This window comes from Ambystoma mexicanum, chromosome 6p (genome assembly GCF_040938575.1).
Source record: "Ambystoma mexicanum isolate Mex_15411 chromosome 6p, UKY_AmexF1_1, whole genome shotgun sequence".
Taxonomy (NCBI): Eukaryota; Metazoa; Chordata; class Amphibia; order Caudata; family Ambystomatidae; genus Ambystoma; species Ambystoma mexicanum.
The window spans coordinates 1,128,937,684-1,128,956,717 of record NC_090935.1 but is presented as its reverse complement, the minus strand read 5'-3'; the positions used below and the strand labels follow the sequence as shown (position 1 = coordinate 1,128,956,717).

Here is a 19,034-nt window from a genome sequence, read left to right as displayed (position 1 = left end):
GAAGCAGTACGTTATGGCCGCAACTCCTGATTCCACCAGTGAACGCGTTGCAGCTGCATCTATTGATCTTGCGGCAAGAGGTGCATCTGATGTTGGAAAAAGGGGTTATCGAACCGGTCTCTTTGTCAGAACAAGGACAGGGGGTGGACTCCCGGTATTTTGTAATCTTAAAACCAAATGGAAAGTGACGCCCTATTCTGGACCTTAGGCCGTTGAACAAAAATCTGCAGCGCCTGAAGTTAAAGATATTGAATTTACAGGATGTCGTATGCTCGGTCCAGCCAGGAGAATTCTTGACGTCATTGGACCTCGAAGACTCCTACTTCCACATCGCAATGTTTGGAAAGCATGGAAGTTCCTACGGTTCGTGGTCGGCGACTATCATTACCAGTTCTCCCACGTGGCCTCAAGTCGACTCCCAGGACCTTCAAGTGCCTCCGGCCTTCCTCCGCAACGAAGGGCACCCTGTTTACCTATACCTGGACGATTGGTTGGTTAGGGGTGTCTCCTCAAAGGGCATCGTCTCTCCAGGCAGCAATGCCCCAGTTACAGCGGCTGGGCTTTGCAGTCAACTTTGCAAAATCTTGTCTGACGCCATCCAGGGACGTGGTTTTCCTAGGGGGCCCAGTTTCTCACACTGCTCAATTTGGTGAAGCAGTCTGTCGACAGAATACTGAAGCTCCTCTCCAGGGCTGCCTCGTGGGGGTCAGGAATGTCAGTCAGTCTAAGTGTACATGTCTCTTCTAGGTTCCATTGCGTCCTGCATCCCTCATCCCGAATTGTCAGTTTGAGGCCAGTGCAGGAGTTTCTCGCCTCCAGGTGGTCGCACAGCCTCTGCTCCTGGTCCGACAAGGTGGTTGTCTCGGACTTTGGCAGAGGCCCTCCAGTGGTGGACTCGTTCCGACAACATTGTGAGGGGCATGCCCCTGGTGGAGTCGGTCCTTTGATACACTATCGTGACCGGAGCATCCCAAATGGGTTGGGATGCGCACCTCTACCAGTTTCAGGGCATGTGTACTCTAGGCGGCGTCCTTGCATATCAAGTCGCGTCGTACACACCTACTTTTAGGAAAAAACTCCACTGGCTACCCGTCAAACACCGCATAATGAATAAGATGCTTACTACAACCCATAAATGCCTCGGTCTCAGCGGTCCAACTTATCTGTCATCCCGTATAGGCATCAAACCGAACGTGAGGAACCTTCGCTCTTCTGCGGTCACTCTCAATTATCCTAAATTTAGGACAGCCAAATTTGGAGGTACTACATTGGATGCTCAGGGTCCCCTTTTATGGAACACATTTCCATCTGGTATACGGCAGATCCAGAGCTATACAGCGTTCAAACATGCCATAAAGACTCTCTTATTTAACCTGGAATAATCTCCTGACTTGCTTCTTCATCCTCTTATGCTTGCTTGTCTGTCTTGTTCTTGTTGTTTGAGGCCCACAGGCATGTTGGCGCGTTACAAAAATTAAAATAAAGAAATAAAAAATGTTCTGGAATTGAAGGCAGTGTACTGGGCTCTGAAGTCATTTCTGCCTCTCATTCAGGGTTCAGTGGTCCGCATTCTGACAGACAACTTCACCACAATGTTTCACTTGCGCAATCAGGGCGGCACGCACAGCTCCTGTCCCGGGGGTGCTCAGGCGGTCTGGCATTGGGCCATAGTTTCACAGGATTCATATCACAGCTTGCCATTTTCTCGGAGTGCAGAAAGTTCAGGCGGATGCTCTCAGCAGGGACACGGGTCAGCTGCACGAATGGAAACTGAAGGATGCCCAAGTGGGAAGAATTTTCAAGAAATGGGGGTCCCCCCCGCCCTCTACCCCCACTCTGGACTCGTTCACCAGCCCGGAAAACAAACTGCCTGTTTTTTGCCAGCTGGGCGACTCATCTGTACTCTGGGGGACGCGTTCTCATTCCCGTGGACAGGCCTGTTTGCATACGAGTTTCCTCCGTTTCCTCTGATCCGGAGAACTATCTAGATGGTCCGTAAGGTCCAGTGCAGGGTGATTATGGTTGTCCCATTCTGGCCCCGGCAAACTTGCTTCTCGGATCTACTTCATCTTGCGGTGGACGACCCACTTCTGGGGTCGGAGCTGGATATGCTATCACAGGACGACAAAGGTGTGGCATCACGATGCAGGGTCTCTCTTGCAATGTGGCTCCTGACCACTCTGAATTTGGCCATCTAGAAATCCCACCGGATCTTGGCCGCGGCAAGGGCACAATGTAACATTGTACAGTGGGAAGTGGACCAGGTTTTGTGCCTAGTGCACATACCAACCCGACTTGCAGCCATTAGGATCAAGGTCCATCTGGCAGCCATCTCCACGAGACAGCACACCTCTGCAGAAATGTTTGACCAACCACTGAACAAAGGTTGTCTCAATGTGGTGCTCGCGTGAAGCCACCGTTTGAACCTATGTCCGGCGATTAAGCTCCTCACGTGGAAAGTCTCTTTTCTCGTGGCCATCGGCCTCGAGGGTCTCTAAACTTCAGGCTCTGGTCATCGACCCACTGTATCTTCAGTTCATGAGGGACAAGGTGCTCCTGCCTACTACTAATCTGCACTTTATCCCTTTGCCTATTTTCTTCGCTAAGGCTACCACTCCTGTGGAGAAAGCGCTGCATTCCTTGGACGTTAAGAGGGCGTTGAAGTTTTATGACGACTGACCTCCAGGCAGCGGTTTGTGGCTTTTGGTCCCTCCAACGGGGGGGTGAGGGGGCAGTCCATCTAAGTCAGAACTTTCCCGTCTGGTTTCCTCTGATTTCCTTCTGCCACAGGGAGGCTGGCAAGCCTTTGCGGGCCAGTCCTAAGGCCATTCTACAAGATCCACAGCATTGCTGTGGGAAGGTGACATTTGCCAAGCAGCATCTTGGGCGGTGCTGCATACCTTCACCGGACACTGTTTGGTGAAACATGTGGAGGATGTGCAGGTGGTACATGTGGTCCACCAAACGCCTGTTCCAATAAGGTAAAACTGCAGCGTCCAGGGTTCGGTTTGTTCTAATAGTGTTTCTCTTGCTTATTTGTTTCATTATGTTGGTTACTGTGGCCTGGGATTTTGGTTTGCCTGTCATGCACCGCCAAGTTGTCATACTGCTATGTAATCTAGTCACAGTATGTGAATCCATGAAAGATCCAATGCCGGAGAAGGGAGTAGTTTCTTACCTGCAACTCAATTTCTCCAGTGTTATCTTTCATGGATTCACATGCGTCCACCGGCCGCCTTTGCAGGCAAACCTTGGTTTGGGTTTGCTCTTTGGGAGGTTAAAATCTGAAGGGAAGCTGCATTGGTGGGGCATTTATACTAGACGTCTTATTGGTGCAGCCTAAAGCAACCAAAAAGGACGTCAATGGGACACTCGGTGTCATCGTTTTCCGTAGGACCTAGGTTTCCCAGCCTGACGGGAAATATTCTCACAGAATGTGAATCCATGAAAGATGCCAACACTGGAGAAATTATACTCCCTCCACACTGGTTCCTACCAATTTCCCCCCCTCCATGTACTTGTGCACGATGTCTCATGTCTGGTTCTATTGCTAACGGCAGGTTACTACCTATGACCAACTCTGATTGGATCACAAACGTTTTCATTCAGTACAGGATAGTGGTGTTTCCATCTAAATAACCAACTGTACAGAAACGTGCCTCCCCTATTACGTTAGTGTCCAAACCATATGGTCCCATAATTGAACCAGGCTGTGGTTACTATGACAACATTTAGATCTAGGATGTTTATCCCTTTCATTTCAGATTTTCACTTTAACGCACTGATTTTTGACCGCTGTGGATGCCAGTAGTTGGTAATCATGTCGGAACGCAATGACGAACAGAGTAGTAGAAACTGCTAGTTCCCCACTAAAATAGGTCCCTATCTGCAATACCGGAGTAATCTATTCAAAGTACCACTGGGAAAGCGCATCACACAACATTGGAAACTGATCTTTTTTTTTTATAACCAATCTTGTTTTCCTCTGAAAAAAGTAGCTGCTTGGTACAGATCCACGCCTTAAATCCATGGGTTTATTTGGAAATGATCACTCGTATCCTGAACTATTGTAGGAATGTATTTATATTGGCATGAAAACGTCATTTTGCAAAGGTTGTGGATATGCAAATAGGCTAACCCTTGGGTGCCATACCATGCATTACTCTATCCTGGTAGTAAAGGTCCTTGGGCTGCCCCGACTTGTGCAAGTTTATGCTGTGTGCTCACTCTGCTTATAAATTATCTAGATGGAATTGGGAATCTTTAGAGTTGGACTTGAATTCCAATAATGGCAGGTTTGGGTTTCAAATGTGGGGGTTCTTTTGAGGTTTGTTATTACTGCAGCATGCTTCTACTGGGGGTTTAGACATTTCACGGTTTTTAAACTAGTCTCTTTAGATGCAATTAATGTGGGACAATTGTGTTTCTTAACAGTGTCTACCTAATTAGGCTGAGGGTATGGCTATTAAATTTAATGAAAATGCAATGAATGTATTCACTTTGTCTTTTTTCTTCTAGTAAAAAAGACTTGTTCAGAGTCTGACTTTGTATGTAACAGTGGTCAGTGTGTCCCTCAGCGGTGGCAGTGTGACGGCGATCAAGACTGTGAAGATGGATCTGATGAGCATCCGGAGTTGTGCCGTAAGTTCACAAGCATTCCAACTATAAGAAAGCACAAGACAGTTAACAAGGCATTATTTAGATCATTTACGCATTTTAATGTTTAGCCCACCCATGATGCTGGAAGATATGTTAAGCCTCATTGCACTTCGATCTGGTTGGGATAGCCGTTATATATGGCATTTGTAACGCGCCTATACACAAGTGTTTCAAGGCGCGACGAGGCTGGGGGGGGGGGGACAGAGGGGAAGACGGACAACGATCCTACTAGGCCAGGTGTCATTCAGATTGCGTTGTAAAGCAGAGTGGTTATATGCAAGTATCTTATCACAATTTGACTCCTTTGGATAGCATTTATGGAACTTGTAAGCCATGTAGTAAGAATATAACGGTAACCTGCCTATTGAGCTTGAATTCCTTTGATCCGAACTTCTAGGGCAGCTTGTCTGTCCCGCCTAGCGGTTCTAGGGTAGCCAGTCGATTCTACTTGACTTGAGGGTAGCAATGTCCATGGTGCCTAGAAAGGTCTACGAAGGGAGCTGGCTTGTCCTTTCCCCAGACCACAAGAGGACACAGCAACACCAAAGATGAGCTCCATCTGAGCTTAAGGTTTGTTTAAAAACACCACTTTGGTGGACATCTGCCACAGGCACGGCCATCCATTCACGCACTGTAGAAAGGAACTACATCAAATTCGGTCTAGCTGGGCAGATGAGTTTCGCACTGAACACCACTTGCCTCAACATACCTGCTATAGAGTACAGTGGCACCTACTACAAATGTCGGTCTAGCTGGGTACTCTGAGTTTCCTGCACTTGTGCTGTTGTGACCTCACTTGGCTCCTTCTCACTTGCCTGACCGCTTAAGAGGGCGGCTAGGCTCCAGTAAGCAACCAAAGGCATAATCTTGGCCACATGCACACATCCTAAGCCTCCTCTTGGAACCTTCCCATACATTGACTTCGGTCCTGAGGGTGTTCCTACCACAAAGTTCATTGAGGCCATACAAATGGGGAAAATGCGTTTTATGACTACTAGAATACTTACTGTATTGTGATACTTCAGTATGACGGCCATTGTTTGTTTTGCACTCTTGTACAATGTTCTTACTTTTGTTGAGGTCTCCCTTTAATAGCCAGCTCGATAGCTGCCACCTTATGGGAGGCACAGCCCGTGTTGATCTATCCCTTGTTGATCTGGTTCCCCATAAATTAATGAGCAAAACCTGTTTCACACGTGGATTTTAAAGGGGGAGGAATTTGGGCCTCTTTTCAAAAGCAAAGCAAAAATATTTTGCACAGGTATTGGGGGGGGGGGGGGGTTGAGGTGGAAGGGGTTTATATCTTTTGGATGCAAACTATATATTTTTTTTAACCCAAACTCTATGCCCTGCAGAAGTCCTAGGCTAGTCACGGGAAGAGACCACCTGTTTTCTTAAGAATTTCGGGGCCCATGCATGCATACTTGAGACCCCATGAAGCCACAAAATGAGGGCATCCAAAATATATGGTCGCACCTCTCCTATCCACCCAGAGCTCGATCTGCTGCCTTCACTGTGATTAAAGTATCAAGGTTACTCCTTTATCACGCCTCCTCCCTGGAATCAATGTCCGCTAGTGCAACAGGGAAGTCCGCGACGTGTGAGCTCTAGCATAGGAGATGTAATGTATACCAGCTGTAGTGTATCTGAAGGATTGATAAGTAACTAAACTAGTGCTCAAGCATTGGTACAGGGGACGATTGGAAGCAATGAAAGTTACAAATATCATAGGTGGTAGATAAGGATTAGAAGTTACTAAGAATTATCACATAGGAGTGATATTAGAGGGCCATGTTTTCCAAGTGGTGGTGCCATTAAATTGCTTTGTGGTATGCAATACATCCATGGTCTGTCCTAATAAGAATGAGTGAGGCCTTCATTGAGGAGCATACCATGAGAACAAAATCACTCTTGTGAACGAACAAATAGAAATATCGAGGGACTGGCAAATTTGAGTCCAGGAGTTCCCCATGAGCACACTTTGGTTTCCAATCCCAGCTTCACCTCTTAACCTTTGACTGGAATGTATCCTTATACGGAATGTATGCATTCTTGCCTGTATAAATCTTTTGGATTGTTAACTGAAGTGTTTATTTTTGGTGTTTAATGTATTAATAGTCCTTTGAGTGTATTGGGAAATAATAAATGAGTATTATATATTTCACACAGCGGGGGTGTCCCCTGCTCCTCAATAGGGGCTGCGGGGAGTGTCCCTCCGCATGTTCCATGTAATAAAGTCACCACAAAAAAGTATGGCGATATTTTTGAGAGGACATTGATAATCCCCAGACTGACGGCTTTTTGGTGTATTTTCCCAGTGCATTACATTCTTCATTGAATGTGGTCATTTTTAATTGTGTATAGTGTGCAGATCACCCTAATAAATTAGTTTAAAAAAAAAGTTAAATCTTGGACTGCAGAATCCATCATCCAGTGGCAAACCGGAGATGAACACACTTGCTCTAGAATTTGGCTACCTAATAACCTCTCGTCTAATGTGCTTCTGACTGGCATCTCCCAGTAGGTCATTCAGCACTTAAGCTGAACATGTTAGTGCTGTTGCTGACAGCCAGCATACGAAGGAAAGTGGAATGGGTGACTGCAGCCTCTGGTTTCAAGCCGCACTTTTCCTGAACCAAAGGTTCTTGCTGCTTGACGCTCATTACCATAATCTGATTTTTCAAGACCCCTCCACAAAACGGCCACTACCGCCCCCATACAGACCTTCAGATGCGGTTTTGTTGCACATTCAGTACTATGTATTTGAGGTTCTGTGGGATTGACTGTCAATGTAGCTGTGTGAAATGGGACCAGTCTGTATGAGGCCAGTGGTACGCATTTGGCATGATGGGCAGGAGGACAGGACGACAGTTTTTAGTTGTAAGGCCCAGAAATGGCATACACGAACACCCTACCCTATCACCTACCACCTTCGATTATACCGCCATACAGACTGCTGCTATGGTCCTAGCTGTTGTCTGCACTAATTGAACCATGACGGCGGTCTCATTTAGCCCATCCCTTTCTGCCACACCAGCATTAACCAGACACCAAGTTCTGTAGTACAGTCTTTGGCCTTTTCCTATAGCTAACTTATCAGGCTTGGGAGGATAACTTGTTGCAACACGCTTGTCTTGGAAGCAAGACAATGCGGAGCAATACAGGTTCGATCCCCGAGTCTGCGCTTGGAAACCTCTGGGCATTATAAATAAAACATTTCAATCAAGCTTCTCTTTTAAACCCATAAAAATCAGATTGGTGCTGGACCAAGTACCCAGTTCCTATGTACAACACTTTGGGGTGGGTTTTAAATCTGCCTCTCCCACTAATTACCTTTTTTATTTATTTTTTTTCTTAGCCACATGCCGTAAGAACCAAAAGTAGCAGAAGGGAAGGATGCAATAATACTTGTAATGACTTGACTCGTATGCTGCACCATACTTGGAAATGCTTTAGTTATCAGGAATGTACCCAAAAATGCATAACCCGCCGTTTAGTTCAGATGCTTAAAGCTAGATTTCATACACTTATTGCAGTTTATAGTCTTGTTTTAGACTGCAGACCTATTCCCCCAAATTGCATGTCCTGCACCAGATTTTGTCTGGCTATAGACCCCAGAACTAACGCCAATAATGGCACACACTGCACTGTACATTGACCCGCAGAGCTAGCGCTTTAAGTTGCACATAAAACGCATGGCCGGAATGATCCCCTAATTTTGATATAAAGCACCATACAGACTCTAGTATAATATGGCATGGGGATTTTAATGTAGGGTGGTGGCTCTAAGAGTCCACGGACAAAACGTGGTTTTGAACTGGTGCCAAAAGCTGCAAACGTAATTCTGACACTGTTCCAGAAATCGTACCCATTTGTAAATGAGAGCACTAATCGGCACTGCTCTTTACGCCATAAAGACAGCTGATCTCCCTCTCTTGTAGTGTAAATAGCACTTGGTAACGTCCTAGTTTCATGAGACCTCAGTGGGGCAACTCTCCTTTTGGCTTAATGCACAAAAACCCAGACTCGTTTAAAAGTGGAAAAGGTCGCTTTAATGTGACAGGCCAAAGCTTACAATCAAACGCTTAACTGGCTCCATGGCCTAACAAACTAAAGTAATATTTTAACCACCACTTAAATAAATTAAACATTTTCATTTTCCCCCCAACAATTAAATAATTAAATAACCCAATTCCTCCCTAATGATCCCTTGGATCCTACCGTCTCCTTGCCCCTTTTCCAGGCGTCCCGCTTTCTCCCAGGGGCCATGCCCCTCCAGGCTCAATACCTGTTCCCCCGGGGTGACCTGCTTGTGCAAACAGCGCCACCCCATCCTTTTCTGTGTCATTCCCCCATTGTGCTTCCCTCCCCCCACATCAAAAGGGGCCATTCCCCCGGCACCAGAAAAACCCTCCCCCGAGGAGTTCTTTCTGCCCCAACCCCCCACCCCCCACTTTTCTACCTCAAACTTTTTACCCATTCTCCCAGCCAAGCACCAAATTCCGCCAGGTAGTGATTATTCCCATACACTGACAAGTGTACCCCAACCTCTCTAAAGATAAGGAGACCCTCAAATGTTATTTCTTTATGGTCCATGACCTGCACTGCCACCGAGGCACAACATTGTACCCTTTCCCTGATTATCCCCTTCCTGGCCCGTTCCATTGCTCCCCCCTTCTCATTCCCCTCCACACTCATTGCGGCAACAACTTAGTCCATACCACCACTGCTTGAGGCCACATTTCCCACACCCCCCCTACGTCCCTCTTCATTTTCCTTAGCAGAGCCAACCCCGAATCTCTCACCAGGTCATTCTCCCCTGCATGCATAATCACCACCTCTGGAACCCCAAGCGTTCCCTCGTCCCTGCCAATATAGGAAGCAGCTGATCCCACCGCAGGCCCCCCAACCCGTGCCGTCTCACCACCACTTCCTTGAAACTGCACCCCTGTTACCTTCCAAACCCCTTTCTCCACTTCCTTCCCAGTCCACTTAACAATTGAATGGCCAACAAATCAAAACATGCGCCAACTCCCCTTCCTTTCGCGCAGCATCTGAAAAAGAAAATACAAAATCACTGACAAGTCAAAATTATTTCAACAACAGTTGGCCCACAAAGTCCTAACCACCTTTTCAACACCCCATTATCAAACTCCCTGCCGTACCCCTTGTATTTCCCAGACCTTCAACGTCCCACTCTTCTCACCTTAAAACCCAGCCCGGTACCCTCAGATGCTGCGCCCCTCCTAAAGTAATGAGTCCCAAACTCCTCTTCCTTTTCTCCCACTGCCACCAACTCCTTCCGCAATACCCCTAGCACCTGCAACTGGGCATAAGACCTTGCTCCCACGACCCAGCCGAACCCAAGAGCCCCTTCCCTTCATAACCGTCTTAGACCTTTTAATCTTGATGTCTAACCTTCTTCTGTAATTTGAACATCTTCCCATTGCAGTCACCCCCCCCCTTTTCCCCCGACCAACTCAGAAGCCCTGAAAGCCCCCAAACAATAACCACGTAAAACAGGTCGCAAACAGCTCCCCTACAAGCAATAAACCATTTGTTCCACTTGTTGTGTCCAGTTCTATTCCCTTACATTCCTGCATTGTCCTCCCTGCACCGGGGGCCCCCATGAACCCCCCCGTCCCTGCAGGCCCTTTAGATTATTACTCCTCTCGCCATTGCACCAGGGGCCAAACCTGCACCCCTGTCCATGCAGTCCCTTCCATCTAACTCTTTAAGCTCCTCGCATCCCTTACCACCTTTTTCCCGCCTGCACCAGGGGCCCTAATGCACCCCGTCCATGCAGGCCCCTTCTTTGCTTTACCCCTCTCCACCACTGCACCAGGGGCCAAACCTGCGCCCCGTCCATGCAGTTCCTTCCATATCACCATCTTCAAGCTACTTGCGTCCATTACCACCTGTTTCCCACCTGCACCAGGGGGCCTAGTGCACCCCCGTCCATGCAGGCCCCCTTTTTTCCCTTTACTCCTCTCCACCGTTGCACCAGGGGCCAAACCTGCGCCCCCGTCCATGCAGACCATTACACATAAATTCTTCTTCCGGCACCTCGCTTCTCTGTTTCATTTTTTTTTTTTTTTTTTTTTTTTTAATTTAACTGCACCAGGGGCCTTAGTGCACCCCCGTCCATGCAGACCCATCTCCCCACTTACCCCTGCTGCACCAGAGGCGCTCCCGCACCTCCGTCCATGCAGCCTGAAGCCTACTCACCTTGTCGTGCGGCAAGCGTGAGGGCTTCACCACCGTCGTCCCTGCCCTCCCAACGACAGCTACCTCTCCCTTAACAAATTCCCACCGATACCTCCCCCCTGGGCCCTCCCCTCCCTACGCATCTTCCTCCTCACCTTTCTCCTGTCCCCTTCAATTTGCTCCCAACAAACCTTTCATCAAACCTTGTGCCCCCACCTCCTTTACGATAAACTGAGCCCGACCTACCAGCACACCCCAATTTACCTGGCATGCGGTCCTTCCCCCCACTTCCTTACCCCGCTCCTCGCCCTGACCCACTGTCCCCTGCCTGAAAACAATCTGTAACCGGATGCCAACCCGCACACCTGCTGCACTCGTGTTTAAATTTGCACCTCCACCTCATGCAGCTTTCTTTATTGAACTCCCAACATGCTGTTGAGGGCTGTCCTCCGCCTCCTCCCCCTGCCCCCTCATGGGCGGGGCGACCAAGAAAGGGGCCGGTAAGGCACAGGCAGCACACTTGCTGTGTGTAATGTCGGGGCAGGCCCCGTTGGAGCCATCCATTGCAGCCAAAGATCCATGTCTATCTCACCCCCAGACCGCCGAACTATCCTCCGCCCTTCTCGCTCTGAATTCCTCATCATAGCGTACCCAAACAAAACTCCCAACTCGTGAAAAACCTTCCCAAGTACGTCCATATATGTAAGCAGGGACGCACCGCTCCGTAAATTTTTTACAGCACACACTGGCATAAATAATAAACGCCGATGTCCAATTCTCAATGGTCACCGGGACCCTTGGGCGTGAAGCCAGTTCCCTCTCTTCCTCCTTAGACCCCTCCTTTGCTCTCACTTCCCTATGGAGCAATTTAAAGACATCCACAAATTCCCCTGCCTCAATCTTCTCCCTGGTCGCTGCCCTCAAGTGCGCCCCCAATGGTTTTGTTATCCCCATGTATGGCCATTTTTTTCTCCTTTCTTTTCACTTCACACTCCTTATCCTTTCCAGCTTGCACTTCGAGCACCAATGGCTCCCCCACCTTGTCCGTTTGGACCTCCACTGAGCAAATGCTCTTTTCAACCCCCTCGGCTCCAATGGCCTGCACACCAACTTCCTTCCTTACACATTGAAAACCAGCCCGTTCCTCCCCTGTCCACCTATTTTTTACCCCTCTCTGCCATGCAGATGACCATTCCTTTTCCCGCTCACCTCTTTCCACACCTGCCACCTGCGGCCGGGCGTCCACACCGGTGCTCCTCCTCTCCATTCTTAGAGGGCTCCTACATTGTGGATGCGAGCTCATGCCCGGGATGATTTGATGATCATCTTGTGAGCCCAGGGCGTCCGCCCCGCCACTCCTTTGATGTCTTCTCAGCGGGGTTGTGGGAACCCCTGCCTGGTCCTCTTCTCTCGGGCGAGGCGTTCCGACCTCCACCCTGGAATCCTCATTGCTAGGGGCTGTGCTGCGCCCTCTAGACTCTCCTTGCATTGACTGAGGCGGGGCCGTACTGAAACCCTCAACCTCCACCTGACCAGCAGGGGCTGCGCAGCGCCCTCCGCCCTCACTCCTCCTACCCGGGGGGGGCCGTTCCGCGCCCCACTCTAACCTCCTCACTTGAAGGGGACCTCTCCCTCCTTTCTCCACCTGCACTCTTCTGCAGGTATTTACCCCCTCTTCCACTTTGCCCTGTCACCCCCCTCTGCCCCCTTCACTAGCCCCCCTTCTTATTCCTCTAAGCCACCTCATGACCCGAAATCATTTCTCCCCCTGCCGCCCTCCTGTCTATCCCCTTTCTCACTTTCCGCCCCTAGTTTCCCAAACCTCCCCTCTCCCCACCGATGGGGGTGCAGGCCACCATTGCCGCGAGAGCCCCATCTGCCGCTGCTCTACGCTGCGGCCTACCACCACTTATCTCCCCCTCCCCCATGACCTCTCCGCCTGTGACCTCCCCCCACTTCCCTCTCCCACTGGGCCCCAGATGCCCCACTAATTATTTCCCAAGCCTCCCTCAGAGCCTCAGCATCAACCCGGCCCTTTTTGCCGGCTCTCTGGCCCACCATCGTGCACTACTAATCTGATTGTGCACGACAATATATATGCCACCTGAAAATGAACCTAACAAACCTAAGCCCCCGAGCCAAAACTACCCGTGGACCTATCCCCAAACTGAAAAAATGCTAGCTTTGAAACTAGCTTTTTTTTTTTAATAAACCCCCCACTTCCAACCACCCCCTGCACCCGGATAGCCCCCCTTTTTCCCACTCCCTTACGAGCTGCTTTGCTCGCAAACCCTCCCCACAGGGCCCCTCCACCCCCTGCTCAAAAACCCCTTCCTTTCCTTAAAACCCCCTATTCCTACTTTCCCTTTCTTTTTATTAAATTTCTTTTTTTTTTTATTTTTTTTACTGCCCCCCCCCCCCCTAGTGGCCCCAACGCCGCACCGCAGTACCTTCTTATCCTCAATGGGATCGTAACGGGGGGAGCGGTCCCTTTAAGAGGGCCGCTCTGCCCCCTCCCTGCTGCACGCCAGCACCGCACGCGAGGAAAAGAAGCCCAGCACACGCGGGCTCAACTAACCCACGGCTCCCCTCACCCGACGCACTGCGTCCCACACTAAAGAGCCGCGGGGGCCGGCAACATCAATGCTGAGCCCTGCGGGCCCACACTGCGGCCGTCGAGAGAATGCCCGCCCAGCTCCCTCACTATAACCCAACTGCTGGCTCAAACGGCCCGAACCACCCGCCCTGCCGAAAGCCAACCCGCGGGCGGCGGCTTCGGTAAGGAGGGGGCGGGGGTACCTTATGTACGGTACCCCAACTATTCGGGGCCCGCGACCCCCGCCCTAATTATATATATTTTTTTTTTTGTTTTTTTTTGTGCCGCCGACGACACTCTCCCTCGGCCCTTATCCTGGCCCCATCCCCTACCTCACACACCTCGTTAGGCCCCAATCAGGGAAGGCTCGGGAGCAGGCGACAGGACAATCATCAAGTCCTAACCGTCGCCTGCCTCCCGAACCTTCCCCGAGCCCTTAAATACCCCCCAGGAGGCGCTCTGCCCCACGGCCACTCGCTGGCCATGTGCATCGCCAAAAAACTCCCCGGGGGAAACGCTTCGCGTTCCCCCCGGGGCCCCCCTTGTGCATGGTGAAACCAGCCTGCCCATGGAAGGGCAGCCCTTTAAATCTGGATGGCTAAAGCCTGCTGGTTTTTGCTCTGCTTAATGCATTTCGCTGTTACGCTATCTTTTGTGGGTAACTTTCTTTACCTATGTAAAGGCCTGCAAACTCAGCAATCTTATTCCCGCTATTCTTTTTTCCCCTGCCAGCATGCCGCTTCACAAAGAAGCTTCACCCCCAGTAGGCAAAGGTGGTGTACTTTAAGCGGAAAGACGGGTGGAGTGTGGTTTTCTCAGTTTCTTCACAAGGAAACCCAGCACGTTTGCAGCACCACTCAAATTCTGGTGTAGTATAAAGGTCTAGTGACGTCTGAGGTTTCTTGTGGCTCTGTCCTGCGTGAGGCGTTTAGGGCTTGGAGACCGCAGGGTAGGCATTTGGTTCCTGACTGATGTCTCAAATGCCTTGCACTGCCCCTGATGGGGCTTGTCCAGACTGGCGACAAGACCCAGCAGGCCACTTGGCACATCAACAGAGCTTGTTGGTGAGGTTTGAGGCCTTTCTCAAACTGCTGCGCATGTTAAGTAAGGTGAAATGGGGGGGCACTTGTAACTTCAAGCAACCCTTTTCTGAAACAATATTTCTTGCCTCCCCATGGATTAGGGAATGAGTGAAGTTTCCAGACTTGGCGCTTTAATCTGCTTACTCTTTGGATGCTTTTGTTGCACATGAACATTTTAGCAAACTAATCAAGAGTGGGTATTGTTTGTAGCAATGTATGCTAGGGAATCTGGACCGTCCTAAGGGGGCAGTGGTGGTAGTGCAGGGGCTGTGCTGCCTGGAGGACCCACTAGCCTGGAATAACTCACTCGCCTCAAAGATTGCCTACCACCTTCCAGACACCAATCTCCAGACTGCTGCTATTGGCACATCACTAATCGAACCAGCTCCTCCCACATCAGCGGGAAACTTTGCCCAAAGTGCAGATCTTGGGGACGCTTGCTTATGGATAACGTTCGTAGTCTTGTTGGTCAAACCCATAAAAAGCAGATGACACACAGGAACAAGGTATTTCTGGACAGCACCACACTGCAGGTAGGGGCCACAAAGTGGCTGGTGGGTGCTAGAAGACCCCTTTAGAGGGAATTGGGGTCCTCCGACGTATTCCATATCTGATATTAATCCGCACAGCTGTGGTGATTAATGTCATAGATATGGAATACGTCGTCGGACCATCCCATCGAAAGAACGTTATCAGGTAAGAGTAACTTGTTCTTTCATTTGTTAGTTTTACAGGCCTCATTTGAACCCAGCTGTATACCTGCGCCATAAAAATGGTGCTTCATTTTAAGCTTATCCGAGAGGACAGTGACTGCAGAGATTCGTGTTCATATGCCCCATTGCAGGAATTGCTACAATTGGTGGTTAACGAGTGGTGATGCTCATACCTCCAATTCAATGTGCATTTCAACCTTGGTTATTGTGCATTATGAATGACACTTCATGTTGTGTGAAAAAGGGGCCTATTGCTTAGCATCAAGCAGCCATATAGGTGCCTGGGTTGCAAATGCCCCTTTTGGCCCCATAAACACTTCTGCAATTGCGCCCGGAACATTTTTGCATTTTCCTGTGTGCACAGGTGTGGCCAAGGGAACTGGGCCCAGAAGCTTGTTGCTGAAGCTCTGGCCCCAAAAAATTGCTAAAGCTCCTTGCTATAGAAAAGATTTGAGCTAGATACTGGGTCCAGGTAGAACCTCACTATTAATCCTAGTAGGGAGAACATTAATTCCCAATATCTTGTATTCCTTTTTAGGTGAATACAATAATCACTCAATTAGCCACCTTTCATCGCAGTGCGACTCTTGCATTTGTGTATGCACAACAGTAATACTCCCTGTGGCACAGGACTGCTGGCACCGTCGATCTCGGTCCATGGAGCTGCGCGTGAAAGCAGATGGAGCAGGTTTCTTAGTTTCCTGGGAGTATTTGCTTTTGGGAGAGAAACTATTCGGCTGATCTTGCAACGAACAGTAAATTAAACTTTATGTACGTGGAAATTAAATGTGCTGCATCACCATTTGGGAGAGATTGTCAAAGCCTTAACAGGGGGGGTGTTCTAGTGTAAGAGGAGCCAAAGACCCCAATCCACCCGACCTACATTACCTGAAAAGTATGTGACATATACTGCACCAATAAAAAAGCAAGAAGAGCAACAACTCTGTGCAGTACCCATAAGACTACCTATACCTAAGAGAATATGGGAAGTGAACTACCCATTGAGGAAACCATACCTACAGTCAAGACAATATGATGGGCATTTGAACGCGATTCCTGATGAAACCAAGAAACTGAATTACCAGGATGAATGGTGACGTCATATGAAACTGAATCCACTCTGTACAGAAGATAAGTAGACCAGAGAAGCAGACGATTTATTAAGAACAAAGAATTACCAAGGATAAGTGACGTCTTGAGATCAAGATGAAGAGATTTATGCCATAAACATGATAAAGATACTTAGTTTAAACGTATACAGATGCAATGAAACACAAGCAGCAAAGCAATCGTGAAGCTAGCCACATGCTTATAGTGAATAGATTGCGGCAAGCGCCAAAATATACATATATACCTCATAGATACATATGATTGAATAAAGAATGAATGTTCCACTACATATAAAGCAGTCTAGAGCAATGGGGAAGGCCTCAATTCAGTGTTAGTTATAAAAGCAGTTGAATTAAACGGATTATAGTGCAGCTAAGGAGTTGGCTGAGCCAAGAAAGGTCTTAGAACTAGAATTGGCTGACATTGGATACAATTAACATGAAAAAACAGAAGCTCCTGTTCAGGAAGGTCAAGTGAAAACAAGATGTCGGGAATATTGGAGAATAAAATCAAATACACAAAGGCTCAAATCGTGGTGTCCAGTCACATGATGGAAGAAAGTTGGACGCATGAAAAGATCCCACCTACGCATGGAAGCCAGACAGTACCCATACTCCTTAAATAGTCCCACAGAACAGTACAGACTTGAGGCGAACTTCAAACGCTAATTGACACTGAGCCATTGAGGTGATGGAGTGTATTTTTAACTGGTGGGAAGCGGGTATTGAGACAAGCTCACCTGCACCTAGTTCGGTCTGCATGCTGCTCACGTCGGTGGAAAGTTAGTGATGGGGGTTTGAAGCCAACCAATTGTAGGGGACCACGTAGTTGGAGTGCGTCCTATAGTTTGTGTAGCCAATGGGACGTTGTACATTTAGTGAGGTTCATAGTGGCCATTTTGAAGGAGGGCTTAATTGCCTCACCTGAAGTTAAATATCCAATACTTTCTCTGATATAACACCTATGCTTAGTTATTCACGTGGAACGATTCCCGCTTCCTGATGGGTTTTAAGTTTTCCACATAGGTTGACGTTGGTAATGAGGCAGGTCAGCACGTCAGCTGACCAATTTTGGGTTTAAGAACCTAGCTTTTTTAAGGAAATGATTTGAGTGAGTATTGAGCGATTGCTGATGTTTGTTGTACTCCCTGTTTTAATTGCATTCAAACAAACTTGCCCAGCTATTTGTGTCGTCTGAATTATTGATGTTTGATTAAAATCTGCATCCCCATCCATCTCCAGGGTATTGCTACTCATTGTAAAGGGCTGGAAGCCTCCTGGTCACTAGCACCTATACTTCACATGCTCTAGTTCTGGTGGGCTTGAAGCGGCTCATCTGATGTGCACCATGTGCTAAACTGCAACATACCATTCCTATATTCCGCATGGCAATCATTTTTGTTTCTAGATTGGGCTTTTGAATTTAACCCAGACTCTCTCCCTACTCCATTGTTCTGATGGAGCTGGGTTCAACTATTTACTGTGATTATTTGAGGCAGTCTACTTTAGTTTTGTCGTCTAGCATGAGCTTTCCCAACTTCCTTTCAGGCCAGGGTCACGATTGAGGGATAAGTGAAGGATGAAGAAGCCATCTGAACATGCAGCTTACTTTTGTGCCATAACCAAATTCTGTTAACGTTTTTTCACTAGTTTTTTCACTACTTTGTTAACTATATACATGGAATCTAGAACGGAATTTATGGACCAACAGTTTCCACAGTCTAGCCATTTGTAGATGTTCATGCAATACTTGCACCCGTTCTAAAGAAACTGATTATGGAGGACTGTGTGCGCAAAACATCTTATTTCTGTGTGGGGCTACAGGGAAATGAGGGCAAAATCTAAATGGCATGTGGCATGGTACAGATGTGTCTGGCCAGGAGTGTTGGCATGAAGCTCAGATAAAAGCATGGGGCCTCATCGCTGTTGCTTGGGTGAGCACTGAAGCCCTGGAATGCAGCCATCATGAAACCTGGTGAGCAAAATGCAGACTGTGTGAAGTCCACAACGAGAAAGCGAACATGCTAGGCCACATGTTAAAATGGGGACTCACTTAAGACTGAGGCGAAAAGGTTGAACATTGAGCAGTGGCAAGGTGCACTTTGGCTTAGTCCTAAAAGCCATAGGGTGTATAGTACAAAAATGTGAAGAGGGTTGCACAAAAATGTGGAGGAAAATGTCTGCCCGAAGGAATGAAGGGTGTGGGCTAAACAGATTGGCTAGAGCAATGGATATTGGAAAATGGCAAAATGTGATCTAGGAAGGGTCTGGGTGGGTACCTGGAGTTGGAACATGCCAACATCCACCACAACCGGTTATCTCCATCCAATCCTATAGATTGTTGTGGCAAACCTGTTACCAAGGAAACAGTTACCCCATCCCCTCCATGGAACATAAATGGGATATTGCTCTGAGCTTTTAATAGTTTGGCAATGCTAGGTGGAGGTAAAATTGGAATTCTGCCTGGCAATAGATATGCAAAATTGGTGTCCTGTCAAGTTGCAACTTGGCGCAGAGTCTCATGGAATTTAGTTGTGCAATGCCAAACTCGTACATAGATCTTGGTCAGGATTGTTACGTCATCCAGATGAGGCACTGGTGCAACTTGGCCTTCTTGTGAACTTGAGAATAGTTAATGAGTGGTTTTTAAGTGAGACCTGGTTTCTTG

At 48.3% G+C, this 19,034-nt stretch overlaps 1 protein-coding gene across 2 annotated transcripts in view; it reads left to right on the top strand.

The window, feature by feature from the left end:
* Window positions 1-19,034, top strand: part of VLDLR (very low density lipoprotein receptor) — a 546,560-nt gene that overhangs the window by 218,906 nt on the left and 308,620 nt on the right. For both annotated transcript variants that reach the window (XM_069625743.1, XM_069625744.1), the window contains exon 3: window positions 4,519-4,641. In XM_069625743.1, coding sequence (XP_069481844.1) covers window positions 4,519-4,641 — 123 coding nt within the window. The remainder of the gene's footprint in view (window positions 1-4,518; window positions 4,642-19,034) is intronic.